The sequence below is a fragment of the Hoplias malabaricus genome, chromosome 10, assembly GCF_029633855.1.
Source record: "Hoplias malabaricus isolate fHopMal1 chromosome 10, fHopMal1.hap1, whole genome shotgun sequence".
In the NCBI taxonomy this organism is placed as follows: domain Eukaryota; kingdom Metazoa; phylum Chordata; class Actinopteri; order Characiformes; family Erythrinidae; genus Hoplias; species Hoplias malabaricus.
The window spans coordinates 38,869,723-38,888,099 of NC_089809.1; the positions used below are offsets into that span (position 1 = coordinate 38,869,723).

At 43.9% G+C, this 18,377-nt stretch overlaps 1 protein-coding gene across 1 annotated transcript; it reads right to left on the reverse strand.

The window, feature by feature from the left end:
* Positions 1-4: 4 nt before the first annotated feature.
* On the reverse strand, positions 5-14,974 carry dnaaf3 (dynein axonemal assembly factor 3). Its single transcript, XM_066682395.1, has 12 exons — positions 14,908-14,974; positions 14,540-14,634; positions 8,969-9,075; positions 7,885-7,978; positions 6,860-7,020; positions 5,920-6,096; positions 4,922-5,044; positions 3,753-3,875; positions 1,985-2,291; positions 984-1,098; positions 815-889; positions 5-670 (listed from the first exon to the last, which is right to left on the reverse strand). The coding sequence occupies exons 2-12, from the start codon at positions 14,619-14,621 to the stop codon at positions 541-543; spliced, it is 1,494 nt and encodes a 497-aa protein (XP_066538492.1). The 5' UTR covers positions 14,622-14,634; positions 14,908-14,974; the 3' UTR covers positions 5-540.
* Positions 14,975-18,377: the final 3,403 nt, after the last annotated feature.

An 18,377-nucleotide genomic window follows, 5' to 3' on the forward strand; every position in this document is an offset into this window, starting at 1 on the left:
AGAATGACCTTTAATTACACATTAAAACATGGACATTTAGCCAAAACCTGTTACTGTTGTCTTTTTTATTGTGTGTTGAACACTTTGCTGATGAATTCTTCCCCCAGATGTAATCGATCAACTAAGTCATGTTCAGTGTCTAAATGTTGCTTTTATAGTTCAGCATTGTCTTTGTATCTGACAAACACTAGAATAGTCAACTGAGCCCTTGCAACAAAGAACCATATATCAGCCATTTCCATTTTTAGTTTTTCAGTGTGAGCATGCATTTATATGAAAAAATACAGCCTAATAAACAGAAGAAATGCTTTAGTTACCGCTTTTTTTTAAACAGAGGGCACAGGACAATGTCATTTCAGGTTTTAGGGGTGTTTACTAAATACATTTCAAGTTCTCCACTGACGTCAAACACAGTAAACGCATCCCTACAACTTCTCTGAACCTGAACCCCAAACTGGTCAGTACCATTGAAGACACAGTATAATTTCTTGTGTTCACCGTTTGTCGTTCCTTTTGCCAATCCACGTATAATCAAGGTCTTTAAAGTGAGAACACAGCATACGCGTCGTTGTTGTGGGTTTGGACTGGTATGAATCCCACTTCTTTAGCGATCTCCCCCACTTTCTCTTCAAAAGCCGCCTCCTGCTCCTTAGTCAAGTCCAGCAGGTACCTTCGACACACACAAACACCCCCCCACACCATAAAGACACGCACATGGCAATTACCACATCTAACACCTCACACACTATTTTCAAAGTCTGAGTGTATTACGGTGTGTGTGTTGTTGTGGCCAGAGTGTGGATGTTAGACTTACTTGGCGAGCTCTACAATCAGGACTGCATCTGGAGCGGCTGCTTGCTTCAGTGAAGAATCTAAATGGTGCACCATGCTGACAGAACATATACGTGTTAACAGTAAGCTCTCTGAAATAGACCCAGCAGAACCTTCAGTTAGAGAGCAACTATGAGAAATGGTCTCAGTACCTGGCTGAGCAGTAGATGGAGTTGAAAAGACGGCTGTATGTGTTTTTCGTGGAGAGTTTGGGCAGGGAGTCCAGCGACAGGAATGACACACTCACTCCATTTAGATTCGTTAACTCTGTGTATACACACACACACACACACAGCTGTTAGTCATGACTACACTCTGAATATGAAATTAATTAGCTCTAAATGCATTCTGTTATTATTAAAGCTGCGTTTTGCATATTGTTTTAACACAAAGCAAATTCAGCAATGTTTTGATAAGTTCTTCATACAAAAGCTCCTTATGTTTTTCAAAATACAATAAAATAACTATCACTGCATGTGAGGGAGCTGCATGTTCTCCTCCTCCAACATCCACAGCTGAATTGCCCTTGAGTAAGGCAGCTAACATCCAGCTGCTGTTCTTGTGCTCACTGCCCCTAAGAGTGTGTGTACGTGTGTGTGTGTGTGTGTGTGTGTGTGCTTTCACTACCACAGATGGGTTAAATGCATCTCAAGGGGATTAATAACATAAATAAAATACCTGTTTAAACACCTGTTAAAAATCCCCAATCCTACATTTCTATATCAACATGTTTGTTTTGACCTGCGCTTGCAAAGCACTGAATAGCACCCCCTTGTGGAGTGCTTTGTTAAATGTGAGTGAGTGTGTTAAAAGTCATGTCCATGAGGTCCTTTGTGTCTAATAATAATAATAATATCAAATATCTGGATCAGGTTATGATTCCTGTGAGTGCATCAGTAGTTACAGTTTCTTAGAAAGAGCCCAACATGGCGGCCTGTGTAGGAGGAGGACCCTCCCAGTGTGGATACAAAGGGCTCAATCAAAGCAAACGGAAACACAAAGGTTCATAGTTACAGGGATTATAAACTGACGAGAACATGGTTTGTACACTGTGCTCCAATTCTGCTCACAGACCCACCCCCCTAAATCTACACACTGCACCTTTAATTGATGTATCTAATGTTATTATGAGTTTGATTATGAATGCTGTTACCTAGCTGAGTTCTCTGCTGTGTTTCTCTCTCTTTTTTGCCTCCTGCTCCTGTTTCTCTGGCTGTGCTGACGGTTCGGGTCTGTTCCTCTGTTGTCCGGTTGACTGCTGAGTCCTGGTTCTGTTGTGGCCGTTCTTTCTCATCACTGTTTGACAGATCAGACTTTGCTTGTGTTGCTGCTGTGTGTCTTGAGTTTTTCTGCGAGTCTCCACAGTCACTGAGCGGCTGAGTGGCAGAACAGTGGCCCCCTCTAGAGGAGAGAGACTCAAACAGCATCTGGACATTGGCGACAGAGACATCCTGAGCAGTCTGAGAGACAGAAACAAGAAAAGACAGAGGTCAGGCTTGGAGTGCCTTCAGAAAAGGGTGAAAAACCTGTCCACTACAGGGCAACACTTCAGAATGATTCAGTGATACCTAAGAAGTGTCACTTTTGGTCGGTACTGAATAGTGCACAGTGGGGAGAGCATTATGACCATCACAATGTGGCCCTTGTCAGTGTCTCAGATCCTTACTCTGACCATTTCTCCTGCTTCCAACTTCAACTTCCAAGAAACTGACTGTTCACTTGCTGTTGATAAACTTCCCCCACCCCTCGTCACCAGCCAGTGGTTTTAATCTTGTGGGTGATTGGTGTATAATTTAATGATGTTAAAGGACTGCTATTGGTGCAGTATAGCATACTCATCCAATCAAACCCTAGTCTGCTGAGAGTAGGACTGCGCTGTACACTGCAACAATCATACAAATACTTTGATAAATAAGATATCATGTATATAAGGTCAACACTTAAAAATCACAAACAAACTGCATGTTTCTTCCGGGTGACTGTCTGTGAGGAGTGTGGTGTGTTCTCCCTGTGTCTGCGTGGGTTTCCTCCGGGTGACTGTCTGTGAGGAGTGTGGTGTGTTCTCCCTGTGTCTGCGTGGGTTTCCTCCGGGTGACTGTCTGTGATGAGTGTGGTGTGTTCTCCCTGTGTACGCGTGGGTTTACTCCGGGTGACTGTCTGTGAGGAGTGTGGTGTGTTCTCTCTGTGTCTGTGTGGGTTTCCTTTGGGTGACTGTCTGTAAGGAGTGTGGTGTGTTCTCCCTGTGTACGCGTGGGTTTACTCCGGGTGACTGTCTGTGAGGAGTGTGGTGTGTTCTCTCTGTGTCTGTGTGGGTTTCCTTTGGGTGACTGTCTGTGAGGAGTGTGGTGTGTTCTCCCTGTGTCTGCGTGGGTTTCCTCCGGGTGACTGTCTGTGAGGAGTGTGGTGTGTTCTCGCTGTGTCTGCGTGGGTTTCCTTTGGGTGACTGTCTGTGAGGAGTGTGGTGTGTTCTCCCTGTGTCTGCGTGGGTTTCCTCCGGGTGACTGTCTGTGAGGAGTGTCAAATACTTTGATAAATAAGATATCATCATGCAGATAAGGTAAACACTTAAAGATCACAGACAAACTGCATGTTTCTTCACATTTATTTTATTTATAAATGTGAAACGGCGACCCCTAGTGGAAGCAGCTGAAAGATGAAGATTGTATTTCAGTTTTGTTTCAGTGTCAGTTTTCTGACATTATATGTTTGCCATTATTGTCCAACCCTGCTGTAAATGACTATAAACTGCTATAATCTGTGTCTCATCTGCTTTCTACCAGTGATAACGATGACCCTAATGCATCTAAAAGAAAACGTGTGAGCAGAGGAGAGTGTAGACAGAGAGATGAATGAGGGAAGCTGTTCTGACAGGTTCTTAGAGTTGGACCGGTACACTGTGATTTGGCCATTCTTTCCTTTACCTTCACATGCTGGTTATTTTGCATCTTCAGAAGCTCTTTGCTCTCCGTTTCAATGCCAAAGGACAGATAGGGACTTGAGACAATGTCTCCCCAGTATCCTCTCACTCCCACTCTGTCTCCTCTCTAACACACACACACACACACACACACACACACAGACAGAATCACAACTCTGTGTTTACATCAGTTAATAATTGACACATCTCTACACTCTGTAAAAAAAGGAAATTAAGGGAGGAATTTGTGACCAAATTTAGTAAATTATTCATTTGCGTAAAAAAAAACAATAACGTGTTGAAGTTTCCAGATTAATCACGTGCATTAATGTGTTAACACTGACAGCACTAATTTAAATAACTCTAAATTAAATAAGTATTGGAAATCTGTAAATACTGAAAATGCTATTTCACTGGTAAAAAAAATCACGAGGATCATCCCCCACAGCAGTGTTCTCCCCCTGTGTAAACAGCCCTGTTCAGAACGGCCGCTTTCAGCACCTGTTCCTTTAAATGATAATGAGCCGCTCGCTATTCACCCCGACCCCGAGCGCACAGCAGTGAGGAGCGAGGAGCAGAAGCTCTGGTTTTTAGCCGTTTTCACTCTGTTCTCTTTCTTCTCCGTTTTTACTCAGTGCTCTTATTTCTCCGTGCTCGTTGTGTCTGTTTTGCTGAGTTTAACCTCGTCTTTGTGCTCTCACATAAACACGGGTCCAGCGCTGTGATTGGACAGACTCAGACGAGGGGGCGGGGCGATTCTAAAGTCTCTGCACTTGACGCGAGAAGCGGAGCAGAAACAGAACGGCTCGTTTAATCCCGTGTTTTCTGACTCAGGCAGCACACTGAAAACGGGAGGATCTTGTTTCTCAGTGTGTGCACATGCACTAAACAAGGGATTTCAAAATCATATGGCCCCTTTTAATAGAACTTGGCTCAGTCAAGCTATTAATTCTTCCTTTTAACACTCCTCTCCATGAACAGAAACGTATCTAAACAGGTCGTAGGGTTTGACTTAATGAGAAAACTGGTGGAACAGGTCTCAGATCAGTACATGACATGTTCTATCAATCAAATTAACACAGAAATGTGTGTGAATGCCTCTTGCATTTTTTTCTCATAAGGAACTGTCATGTGCAGAATAAACATGATACTTCACACAGTGACATGACTTACGTGATTAAACACGCGGGTAGACAACAGACTCTGATTGGCCATTTGGTACAACCCTTCTCTCATCTCAAACGCCACGCCCCTCTCTCGCCATTTCACATACTGCTGTTTGTGTATCACTCCACACTGCAGGAGGGAAAGCAGAAGAGATTTTAATCCAAGATCCCCTCATTCTTTCTTCTCTCACTGTCCCTTCTCACAGCTCCACTGTCATTTGTAGTTCTGCAGTTACAGACTGTAGTCCATCTGTTGCTCTGCATTCTTCATTAGCCCTGTTCCTCAGCGCTCAGGACCCTCACAGAGCAGGTGTGATGTGGTGGTGGATCATTCTCAGCGCTGCAGTGACACTGACGTGGTGGTGGTGTGTTAGTGTGTGTTGTGCTGGTGTAGAGTGGATCAGACACAGCAGTGCTGCTGGAGTTTTTAAACCCTGTGTCCACTCTCTGTCCACTCTGTGAGACACTCCTCCCTCGTTGGTCCACCTTGTAGATGTAGAGTCAGAGACAGTAGCTCATCTGTCGCTGCACAGTGTGTGTCGCTCGTCCTCTAGTCCTTCATCAGTGACACAGGACGCTGTCGGCTGGATGTTTTTGGTCGGTGGACTGTTCTCGGTCCAGACACTGAGGGGTTTAAAAACTCCAGCAGCACTGCTGTGTCTGATCCACTCTACACCAGCACAACACACACTAACACACCACCACCACGTCAGTATCACTGCAGCGCTGAGAATGATCCACCACCACATCACACCTGCTCTGTGGGGGTTCTGAGCGCCGAGGAACAGGGGGAAAGAGGGGTAATGAAGTATGCTGGGAAACGGATGAACTACAGTCTGTAATTGTAGAACTTCAAAGTGCTTCTGTGTAGTCAGTGAAGCTCTTTACACTGTGGAAAGATAGGGTAAGTGCTGAAGATGAAGTACTGAGAAACACACTCTAATGAAATGTATCATGACAACAATCACACACTCATACTGCCAACCTGACTGGAAATCTACAAACCCCTTTCTGGTGTAGCTTCATGGTGAGGTCCCAGTCGAAGCAGCCACTCCGGGAGTCATAGCGTGTTCCCAGGTGTTGTCGGACACGGGCGTCCCAGGCTTTAAAAACACTGTCCGGTGAGGAGATGGGACGCTGCCACTGTTTAAAGATTTGAGCTAACTCGTCTCTCTCCTTAAACTACAAACAAGACCACAGAGAAACACAGGGAGCATTACTGAGACAGACTTCAGGGATTTCAGAGGAGTCTGAGGTAATATTTTTATTCATTGATTTTCCCTTCAACACTAATCTATGTAAATATCAATACATATTCTTACATGTATACATAAGTGACCAACTTTTTTCTACACTCACTGTTTATTTTAAACCCCTCAGCGTCTGGACTGAGAACAGTCCACCGACCAAAAACATCCAGCCGACAGCGTCCTGTGTCACTGATGAAGGACTAGAGGACGAGCGACACACACTGTGCAGCGACAGATGAGCTACTGTCTCTGACTCTACATCTACAAGGTGGACCAACGAGGGAGGAGTGTCTCACAGAGTGGACAGAGAGTGGACACAGGGTTTAAAAACTCCAGCAGCACTGCTGTGTCTGATCCACTCTACACCAGCACAACACACACTAACACACCACCACCACGTCAGTGTCACTGCAGCGCTGAGAATGATCCACCACCACATCACACCTGCTCTGTGGGGGTCCTGGGCGTTGAAGGATATAGTGAAAGGGGTCTGAAACTTTATGCAGAGCAACAGATAGACTACACTCAGAGTGCTACTGTGTGGTCAGTGAGTGAGTGCAGAAACAAGGAGGTCACTTTAAATTGTGTATTACCTACATGCTGCAAACGTCCACTAGAAGGTTAACACAAAACCCCCTCTAGCTTAATAACCGTCATCATGAACTTGCTACCACACACACATACTGTGGCCTCACCTTGAGGAGACTAGTGTCGAGGCAGGGGTGTGACTCAGTGTGTGTGTCAAACGTGTCGGTGACTAGGAGAGAAAGTTGAGAAGCAACATGTTTCAGAGTCTCCTCGGTCTGACAGCGAATTTCTGAGTTCCCAAACAGCTCCAGAAACATCTCTGTCTTCTCTGTGTAACAAAGGCAGAAATCGCAACAGGATTAATGAACTCAACTGAATCACAGACTCTGTATTTGGTAACTGCTATATCACAGATAGCAGCTGTGGGGCACTGTTCAGCAGCTGACCACATCACACTGGATTTACTGGGGGCTGTGACACAGAACAACCCCTGGAAGACTACAAGGAAGACCGCCGTTCGCAAATGTCCACATCAGTCCGGCAGAAGAGAAACATCTACAGCCAATCAGACACAAGCTCTCGATTTAGGAAGACTCCTCCCATAGCGTCCAGCGGACTCTAAAATGCAACCGATACAGATTGATCCACACAAGCCATTCTGTGTTAAAGGAGTACAGAGTGCGTGCAGCAACGGAAACCAGCAGCGCCCCCTACAGTTCAATTTCACTGTGAGTTCTATCTCTTTCTGCTGGAGAAAGGGGTTGAGACAGTGGATTTAGTGAGGAATGATGATTGGTCATTGGGCCTGCGCAGGAGATTGATCATGTACATCATTGTTACCCCTCCATCTTCCACCACTCCGAGATGTCTACGCACCGTGTTTGACCAAAACAGTGTGAAATTAATTCGCTAAAACTCAACCCAGTGCAGCAATGAAAACGCACGTAAAGTCTCCTTTTCTTTCACGATGATCTGAAAAACGATCCGTTCCGTGACTTAAACCCATGATCCGAGGGGACCCTTTGAGTTTTGTGATTTGTTACACCACTAATCAGATAGAGAAAAGTAGCAGCTCTAAAACTATTTCAGTACTCAGCAACTTCTACAACTTCAGTGGAACTTCTCAACACTTTCAGCATCTATCTGCATAGGAACTGAACACTGAACACAGAGTGGTACCCCTTACACTCACCCTGCATGCCCATGCTCTCCGGAGAGGCCAGAGAGATCCAGATCAGCAGCAGCTGTCGAGCTACAACCTCCATACTGTTCTCAATGACCCAGACCTGCAAACGATACAGATGTTTATATTAGGGATGTTAAGACTTCATTGGTTTGTATTGTAACATATCCTTATAGTTACTCCATCACAAACATGCGTGGAAATACAGCACCACTGTTTCATATTGAGTAATATTACAAATAACAACTAAATACATTCAACAATGTGCAACGTAAATGTTCACCTCTTGATGTAAATTAAACAATGACATGTAAAATCACTCTATAGCACGCCCTTGTGGAGCAATCTTTCAAAGCATGTGAGTGAGTGAGTGAGTGAGTGTGAAGTTTCAAACTAGTTCAAAGAGGTGCTTGCTTATAGCACACACACTTTTACTTTCATTCATTCATCCATTCATCATCTGTAAGTGCTACGTCCCGATCTGAGTTAGATGGGCCAGTCACACACACACACACACACACACGTGGGTAATTTTGAACACTCACCCAATCACTCACACAATCACCCAATCACACACACACACACGCTCAATCAGTCACTCACACCTGTGGACAGTTTCACACACTCACCCAGTCACACCTTTGGACAGTTTCACACACTCACCCAGTCACTCACACACTCATCCAGTCACTCACACACTCACACTTGTGGACAGTTTCACACACTCACCAAGTCACTCACACACTCATCCAGTCACTCACACACTCACACTTGTGGACAGTTTCACACACTCACCAAGTCACTCACACACTCACCAAGTCACTCACACACTCATCCAGTCACTCACACACTCACACTTGTGGACAGTTTCACACACTCACCAATTCACTCACACACTCATCCAGTCACTCACACACTCACACTTGTGGACAGTTTCACACACTCACCAAGTCACTCACACACTCACCAAGTCACTCACACACTCATCCAGTCACTCACACACTCACACTTGTGGGCAGTTTCACACACTCATCCAGTCACTCACACACTCACCCAGTCACAAGTAGTGTATTTTTCATTTTTTGTGACTTACATGGAGCGAGTCCGTCTCTTTTAGACCCGCAATAGTCTTTAAGATGTGTCTGGGGTCTCCGCTGCCCACCAGCAGCACATTCAGCTCCCCTTCTGGCCTTTCACCACCTGTGGGCACAAGCATAGAGTCAGGGGCCACATTCATGTTCAGAGAAAACCTCAAGAAATAGCTTACCATAGAGACCAGAAAAAATGTAGCTTGCCTGGAACCAAAATATGCTTTTATTCACAAACTTTTATTTTGAAAGTCAGACACAGGGTCTTCTTTCAGCCTTCGTTAAGGCCCCTGTTCAAATATAAATCTGCTCCAATCATCAGCTTCACCTCCGCTTCACCATCAGAGTCTGGTTTATAAAGTTAGTTAATTACAGTTATAAAAGAGGCTTGTATTTAACTGTTAGGGAAACAGAGGAGGATCTGAGAGTTAGTGAATGTTAATATCAGCTGTGTTCAGGGCATGAGACAGAGCTCTAAACATGCAGCAAGTTAACGTTAGTCTCTGGATGTGTCCCAAACCGCACACTGCTGCTCTGAATAATGTGAATATATACACCTCCCTCAGCAGCGTCTCTGTAGTGTAGCGTGTAAAGGTCTATAGTGTGAATATACACACTGCCCTCAGCAGTGTCTCTGTAGTGTAGTGTGTAAAGGTCTATAGTGTGAATATATACACCTCCCTCAGCAGTGTCTCTGTAGTGTAGTGTGTAAAGGTCTATAGTGTGAATATATACACCTCCCTCAGCAGTGTCTCTGTAGTGTAGCGTGTAAAGGTCTATAGTGTGAATATATACACCTCCCTCAGCAGTGTCTCTGTAGTGTAGTGTGTAAAGGTCTATAGTGTGAATATATACACCGTCCTCAGCAGCGTCTCTGTAGTGTAGTGTGTAATGGTCTATAGTGTGATTATATACACCTCCCTCAACAGCGTCTCTGTAGTGTAGTGTGTAAAGGTCTATAGTGTGAATATATACACCTCCCTCAGCAGGGTCTCTGTAGTGTAGTGTGTAAAGGACTATAGTGTGAATATATACACTGCCCTCAGCAGCGTCTCTGTAGTGTAGTGTGTAAAGGTCTATAGTGTGAATATATACACCGCCCTCAGCAGTGTCTCTGTAGTGTAGTGTGTAAAGGTCTATAGTGTGAATATATACACCACCCTCAGCAGTGTCTCTGTAGTGTAGTGTGTAAAGGTCTATAGTGTGAATATATACACCTCCCTCAGCAGTGTCTCTGTAGTGTAGTGTGTAAAGGTCTATAGTGTGAATATACACACCGCCCTCAGCAGTGTCTCTGTAGTGTAGTGTGTAAAGGTCTATAGTGTGAATATATACACCTCCCTCAGCAGGGTCTCTGTAGTGTAGTGTGTAAAGGTCTATAGTGTGAATATATACACCGCCCTCAGCAGTGTCTCTGTAGTGTAGTGTGTAAAGGTCTATAGTGTGAATATATACACCTCCCTCAGTAGTGTCTCTGTAGTGTAGTGTGTAAAGGTCTATAGTGTGAATATATACACCGCCCTCAGCAGTGTCTCTGTAGTGTAGTGTGTAAAGGTCTATAGTGTGAATATATACACCGCCCTCAGCAGGGTCTCTGTAGTGTAGTGTGTAAAGGTCTATAGTGTGAATATATACACCGCCCTCAGCAGTGTCTCTGTAGTGTAGTGTGTAAAGGTCTATAGTGTGAATATATACACCGCCCTCAGCAGCGTCTCTGTAGTGTAGTGTGTAAAGGTCTATAGTGTGAATATATACACCGTCCTCAGCAGCGTCTCTGTAGTGTAGTGTGTAAAAGTCTATAGTGTGAATATATACACCTCCCTCAGCAGCGTCTCTGTAGTGTAGTGTGTAAAGGTCTATAGTGTGAATATATACACCGCCCTCAGCAGTGTCTCTGTAGTGTAGTGTGTAAAGGTCTATAGTGTGAATATATACACCGCCCTCAGCAGTGTCTCTGTAGTGTAGTGTGTAAAGGTCTATAGTGTGAATATATACACCGCCCTCAGCAGCGTCTCTGTAGTGTAGTGTGTAAAGGTCTATAGTGTGAATATATACACCGCCCTCAGCAGCGTCTTTGTAGTGTAGTGTGTAAAGGTCTATAGTGTGAATATATACACCTCCCTCAGCAGTGTCTCTGTAGTGTAGTGTGTAAAGGTCTATAGTGTGAATATACACACCGCCCTCAGCAGTGTCTCTGTAGTGTAGTGTGTAAAGGTCTATAGTGTGAATATATACACCTCCCTCAGTAGTGTCTCTGTAGTGTAGTGTGTAAAGGTCTATAGTGTGAATATATACACCGCCCTCAGCAGTGTCTCTGTAGTGTAGTGTGTAAAGGTCTATAGTGTGAATATATACACCTCCCTCAGCAGTGTCTCTGTAGTGTAGTGTGTAAAGGTCTATAGTGTGAATATATACACCTCCCTCAGCAGCGTCTCTGTAGTGTAGTGTGTAAAGGTCTATAGTGTGAATATACACACCGCCCTCAGCAGTGTCTCTGTAGTGTAGTGTGTAAAGGTCTATAGTGTGAATATATACACCGCCCTCAGCAGCGTCTCTGTAGTGTAGTGTGTAAAGGTCTATAGTGTGAATATATACACCTCCCTCAGCAGTGTCTCTGTAGTGTAGTGTGTAAAGGTCTATAGTGTGAATATATACACCGCCCTCAGCAGCGTCTCTGTAGTGTAGTGTGTAAAGGTCTATAGTGTGAATATATACACCCCTCTCAGCAGTGTCTCTGTAGTGTAGTGTGTAAAGGTCTATAGTGTGAATATATACACCGCCCTCAGCAGCGTCTCTGTAGTGTAGTGTGTAAAGGTCTATAGTGTGAATATATACACCGCCCTCAGCAGCGTCTCTGTAGTGTAGTGTGTAAAGGTCTATAGTGTGAATATATACACCTCCCTCAGCAGTGTCTCTGTAGTGTAGTGTGTAAAGGTCTATAGTGTGAATATATACACCTCCCTCAGCAGCGTCTCTGTAGTGTAGTGTGTAAAGGTCTATAGTGTGAATATACACACTGCCCTCAGCAGTGTCTCTGTAGTGTAGTGTGTAAAGGTCTATAGTGTGAATATATACACCGCCCTCAGCAGCGTCTCTGTAGTGTAGTGTGTAAAGGTCTATAGTGTGAATATATACACCCCTCTCAGCAGTGTCTCTGTAGTGTAGTGTGTAAAGGTCTATAGTGTGAATATATACACCGCCCTCAGCAGCGTCTCTGTAGTGTAGTGTGTAAAGGTCTATAGTGTGAATATATACACCCCTCTCAGCAGTGTCTCTGTAGTGTAGTGTGTAAAGGTCTATAGTGTGAATATATACACCGCCCTCAGCAGCGTCTCTGTAGTGTAGTGTGTAAAGGTCTATAGTGTGAATATATACACCTCCCTCAGCAGCGTCTCTGTAGTGTAGTGTGTAAAGGTCTATAGTGTGAATATATACACCTCCCTCAGCAGTGTCTCTGTAGTGTAGTGTGTAAAGGTCTATAGTGTGAATATATACACCGCCCTCAGCAGCGTCTCTGTAGTGTAGCGTGTAAAGGTCTATAGTGTGAATATATACACCGCCCTCAGCAGCGTCTCTGTAGTGTAGTGTGTAAAGGTCTATAGTGTGAATATATACACCGTCCTCAGCAGGGTCTCTGTAGTGTAGTTTGTAAAGGTCTATAGTGTGAATATATACACCGCCCTCAGCAGCGTCTCTGTAGTGTAGCGTGTAAAGGTCTATAGTGTGAATATATACACCGCCCTCAGCAGCGTCTCTGTAGTGTAGTGTGTAAAGGTCTATAGTGTGAATATATACACCGTCCTCAGCAGGGTCTCTGTAGTGTAGTTTGTAAAGGTCTATAGTGTGAATATATACACCTCCCTCAGCAGTGTCTCTGTAGTGTAGTGTGTAAAGGTCTATAGTGTGAATATATACACCGCCCTCAGCAGCGTCTCTGTAGTGTAGTGTGTAAAGGTCTATAGTGTGAATATATACACCCCTCTCAGCAGTGTCTCTGTAGTGTAGTGTGTAAAGGTCTATAGTGTGAATATATACACCGCCCTCAGCAGCGTCTCTGTAGTGTAGTGTGTAAAGGTCTATAGTGTGAATATATACACCTCCCTCAGCAGTGTCTCTGTAGTGTAGTGTGTAAAGGTCTATAGTGTGAATATATACACCGCCCTCAGCAGCGTCTCTGTAGTGTAGTGTGTAAAGGTCTATAGTGTGAATATATACACCTCCCTCAGCAGTGTCTCTGTAGTGTAGTGTGTAAAGGTCTATAGTGTGAATATATACACCTCCCTCAGCAGTGTCTCTGTAGTGTAGTGTGTAAAGGTCTATAGTGTGAATATATACACCGCCCTCAGCAGCGTCTCTGTAGTGTAGCGTGTAAAGGTCTATAGTGTGAATATATACACCGTCCTCAGCAGCGTCTCTGTAGTGTAGCGTGTAAAGGTCTATAGTGTGAATATATACACCGCCCTCAGCAGCGTCTCTGTAGTGTAGCGTGTAAAGGTCTATAGTGTGAATATATACACCGCCCTCAGCAGCGTCTCTGTAGTGTAGTGTGTAAAGGTCTATAGTGTGAATATATACACCGTCCTCAGCAGGGTCTCTGTAGTGTAGTTTGTAAAGGTCTATAGTGTGAATATATACACCGCCCTCAGCAGCGTCTCTGTAGTGTAGTGTGTAAAGGTCTATAGTGTGAATATATACACCGTCCTCAGCAGGGTCTCTATAGTGTAGTTTGTAAAGGTCTATAGTGTGAATATATACACCGCCCTCAGCAGCGTCTCTGTAGTGTAGTGTGTAAAGTAGTGTGTTGTTTGGGACACAGCCTCACTCTCTAACGTCAATGTTAATCAAATGCTGTTCCACATCGTTATAAATGCAGTATTTTACTGCTGTATCTACAGGTATCTGCTTATAGCTGTGGAATATTTTGGGTGTAGGGTGGTCTTTGATTCAGCAAATATGTCCCTCACCCCCCTCCAACAATATCAAACCCACTCCTACACCCTGCACTTTGCTCATTTCTGCGCAGATTGAAAAGTGAGAAACTGAAGCACAGTTTAAATATTAGGCCAATGTTTCTGAATGTTTGAACATTGATGTTAATGTTGTAGCTGGTGTTATAATGTTAAGCTACTGATGCAGAGATAGAAGTTGATGTTACTTCAATAAATTAGAAAATTATAAATTTGCACGTGTATATTATTACCATCTTTCGGGGGGTGATATGGTGCGGGTGGAGCGAGGAAAACCCCCTTCATCAGTGGTGGAGAATGATAGAAAAAGTTTGAGAATCACTGATTTAAAGGAACAGGTGCTGAAAGCGGGCGTTCTGAACAGGGGCTGTTTACACAGGGGGAGAACACTGCTGTGGGGCTCGTGGGGTTTGGACCAAAGCAGGTCACAGACGTTTCATTAAGAAACAGAACTGTGTTCCACTGTGGAGACGAGGGAGGATATGTCTCCTTTAAAAGCACATTTATTTCAACAACATCATTTGTGGCCAGGAGAGTTCTCACTGAAGACTGAAAGATATAAAATTATAAATTAAGAAAGGGACAAAAAGACCAAGGGACTGATCTCACCTGCACTGAGCAGATCTCTCGCCGGTCCAAAACCCCACCAAGTGACACATCCCGCTCCCTCCAGACTCCGACCAGCGCTCATTCTCCCACAGCACCTGAAAATAACACAAGTACTTAAGAGCACACCCCTCTGCTTTTACCTTTTAAAACACACCTGCTCTCTGAGCGCTGGCCCCAGACTCACATTTGACCCCTGGAGATGGGGAGAGGGAGAGAGAGACAGGTGGAGAGAAAGTTTGACACAGAGAGAGAGAGACAGAAAGAATGAGGGAAAGACAGAGAGTGGTAGAACAATAGAGAGTAATGAGAGTGAGACAGAAAGCGCCAAACACACATATTGCCCGAGAGAGATGCCGAGAAATACTCACGGACTCTTCTCTGTTTTCTCTGGAACCACAGCTCGTCTTACAGCGTTTACTAGCCCCGCGCACAGAGTTTACAGGCCGTTGCTAAGTAACGATGGGGTGAGCCCGCCCTCTACTCTGAAGTGCGATGTGATTGGACAACGCTCTCTATACTTACAGACTTCATAATAAGAGCATTATTTGTATAACTGTGAATGACTTTTTTTTGTGTAGTCAATTCATATACCTTCCGGTTAACCACACACACACACACACACACACACACACACACTCATTCATTCATTAATTCATTCATTTTTTATTACTTTATCCAGTTTATCCACTTTGAACAAGACAGGAACACACCCTGGACACAGCACCAGTCTATCACTCACCCAATCAATCACTCACATACTCACCCAGTCACTCACACCTGTGGATAGATTAAAATACCGCCTAATACTTCTTTAATCCTATTGTTAAGACACTCATTCATTCATTGCCTGAAACCGCTTATTCAGTTCAGGGTTCGGAGCCTAGCTGGAATCACTGGGTGCAAGGTGCAAGGCAGGAACACACCCTGAAGGAAGCACCAGTCCTTCATAGTGCAACACACTCTCACACATTCGCCCAAACACACACCTACGGATACTTTTATGTCGCTGATCCACCTACCAACATGTGGTATTCACCCCGAGGGAAACCAACGCGGACACGGGGAGAACACACCACACTCCTCACAGTCACCCAGAGGAAACCCACGCAGACACAGAGAGAACACAACACACTCCTCACAGACAGTCACCCGGAGGAAACCCACGCAGACACAGGGAGAACACACCACACTCCTCACAGACAGTCACCCGGAGGAAACCCACGCAGACACAGAGAGAACACACAGAAATCACAGACAGTGTCCCGAAGAGGGACTCGAACCCACAACCTGCAGATACCTGGAGCTGTGTGACTGCGACACCTACCTGCTGCACCACCGTGCCGCCCTTTAAGGCACTCAGATCGGTGTAAACATTCTCACAAATCTGTGCCTGTTGCTCAGTGAAGTGCACTCATGTTTAACCGCTCTTAATGTGTCTGTAATGATCTGTGAGGCTAGAACTGCTCCACCCTCAACAAATCTATTCGCAGATTTCTTTTCAGATTTCAGTAACACTTTAATCTTAGGAAAGGGGGATTCCACAAGTTTTGTTTAAAAAAAATAAAATAAATTTAGAGGTTAAACATGAAGCCTCATGCCCTCATGCTATCATTTGTCCTTTCACTTACTTGGAGCTATTACCTGGAACTTTGTAAAGCTGCTTTGTGACAACTACAGCATTGTAATCCTCAGCATTCAGGACCCCACTCTGGGCTGACACTTTTGCAGCCGAGTTGCTGTGGTTTTTAAACACATCCACTTTCGAATAACTCCACTCACAGTTGATTGTGGAATATCTAAAATATTTAAAAGTAATTTCATTAACTGATTTGTTGCAGTGGTGGCATCTGATTACAGTAACATTCTCAAATGTATGACCAATTAGTGTGACTCATTTTTTTCACAGTTTGTGTTTATAAAGGAAGACTTCAGGGTCATGTGCTTTGTTTCATACACTTATAACAATGGCACTGAATGACACACCAGAATTCAATGATTAGGAGGTGTGTCAGTAATTTTGTCTGAACAGTGTCCCAATTCATCAGACAGTTCATTCTAGTTATAGTTTGAATTTAAATGGTGCTTGACAGGTTTCTTCACAGTGTTGGTGACAGAGAGCAGGGGCTACAAAGTCTACAGTGCAATAAAAGTTTCAGTGACACTCAAAAAGCATCTCAACGACTAAAAAAGTGCAGAAATCAGTCCGTTTAATCCCTCATTCATGTTTATTTTCAGGGGGAAACCTGCGTTAAGTGTGTGCTGTGTTTGGAAGCGAGCTGTTGGCAGAAGTAGCGCTGCTGTCGCCTGCAGCGGGTGATTCACTGGCAACTTTTGTTTAGCATTAGGCCTCTCTCTGATGTGAGATTAAGGGGTGTGTCTCTGTGTGGGTGTGTGTGAATGTGTGCGTCCTTGTGTGTTGGTGCATATGTTGCTCTGCAGGGTGAAGGAAAGGCAGAAAACGCAGAGGTAAGAAGAAAAGTCACTTATTTCATGGTCAATTTTTATTGTCTCTTTATGAGCAGAGCTCAGGTGCAGGTGAGACTTGAACTGCACTTCAAGGCCCATTCTTTGTGTGTGTGTGTGTGTGTTTTAATCCAAAGTTCCTAGCGAGTACTCTTTCTTTCAGTTCTACAATATTCCATGGCATGTTGTTGCATAAGTGTATATCACTGCTGTTAAGACAAAACCTCATATCTCCACTTTTCACATCTGTAGTCTTCATTATTTTTACATATTTGTGAACACCAGCTGAGGTTTCCATGGTGCTGCAATGTCATGAAATATGCAGCAATATAAATGGTTCAAAATGGCTCAGAAAAAGAGAAAATAATTTTTTATTAACGCACCGTCAAAGCTACGAAGAAGTTTTCTTTCTCCTGTAAAAGTACAATTTTAAAGATACAAGGTTTTTGTTCTGTAGAGTTCTGTGCAAACTTTAAGTCCACCAAGAACATTGTTTAATGTATTTTCACCAATTAAACCAGTAAAATGGTTACAAAGAAACACATATACAGAGAAATGTCACAGAATATACACATCAGTGTCACTGCAGCACTGAGAATTATCCACATCGAACCCGCTCAGGGTTCCTGACCATTTAAGAGCAGAGGGAATGGGGGCCAACAAAGTGTGCAGAGCAACAGATGGACTACAGTCTGTAATTGTGGAATTTGGGGAAGAGGAAGGACATTTTAATGGTTTGGCTTATTGATGGGTGCATATGTATACATACACTATATGGACTAAAGTATCGGGGCATCTACACATTATATTTAAATGAGCTTTTATGACACCCATTCTAAATCCACAGGCATAAATATGGAGTATGCCCACCCCCCTTGCATTTGTAACAGCATGGTTGGAGCTCAGCATTTACTGAGAGAACAGAGCTTTCCTGATTTTTATGTACCATTTCAGATGTGCAACACTGCTCTGTAATGTGCCACTTTGTAGCCGAGTTGCTGTGGTTTCTAAACTATTCCACTTTTTGATAACAGCACTCACCATTGATCATGTGGTATGTAAGAGGGAAGTTATTTCCCAAACTGACTTGTTACATCTTTGGACAATATCACACTCGAATTCAGCTGGCTCTTTAGAACCTTCCATTCTTTCACAAATGTTTTAAAAAGGCAGATTGCATGGATATGTACTTGATTTTATTCACCTGTTGTAAAGGGACTCAATTAAACACCTGAATTCAGTGACTAGAAGGTGTGTCCCAACACTTATGTCCATATAGTGTATAAACTCAATACAATAAAAAAGAGATTTTGTTACATAGTTTTAAAGCACTGCTGATTCCTTGGGCCAGTGGAATCAGAATCAGAATCAGAAT

Bases quoted from the DNA above. Each gene is read 5' to 3' on its own strand.
- dnaaf3 (XM_066682395.1), bottom strand. From the start codon at position 14,621: ATGAGCGCTGGTCGGAGTCTGGAGGGAGCGGGATGTGTCACTTGGTGG. The intron at 9,076-14,539 runs GTGAGATCAGTC...TTGTGCCCACAG, and splicing joins GAGAGATCTGCTCAGTGCAG to GTGGTGAAAGGCCAGAAGGG. The intron at 1,099-1,984 runs GTAACAGCATTC...GTGTATACACAG, and splicing joins ACAGCAGAGAACTCAGCTAG to AGTTAACGAATCTAAATGGA.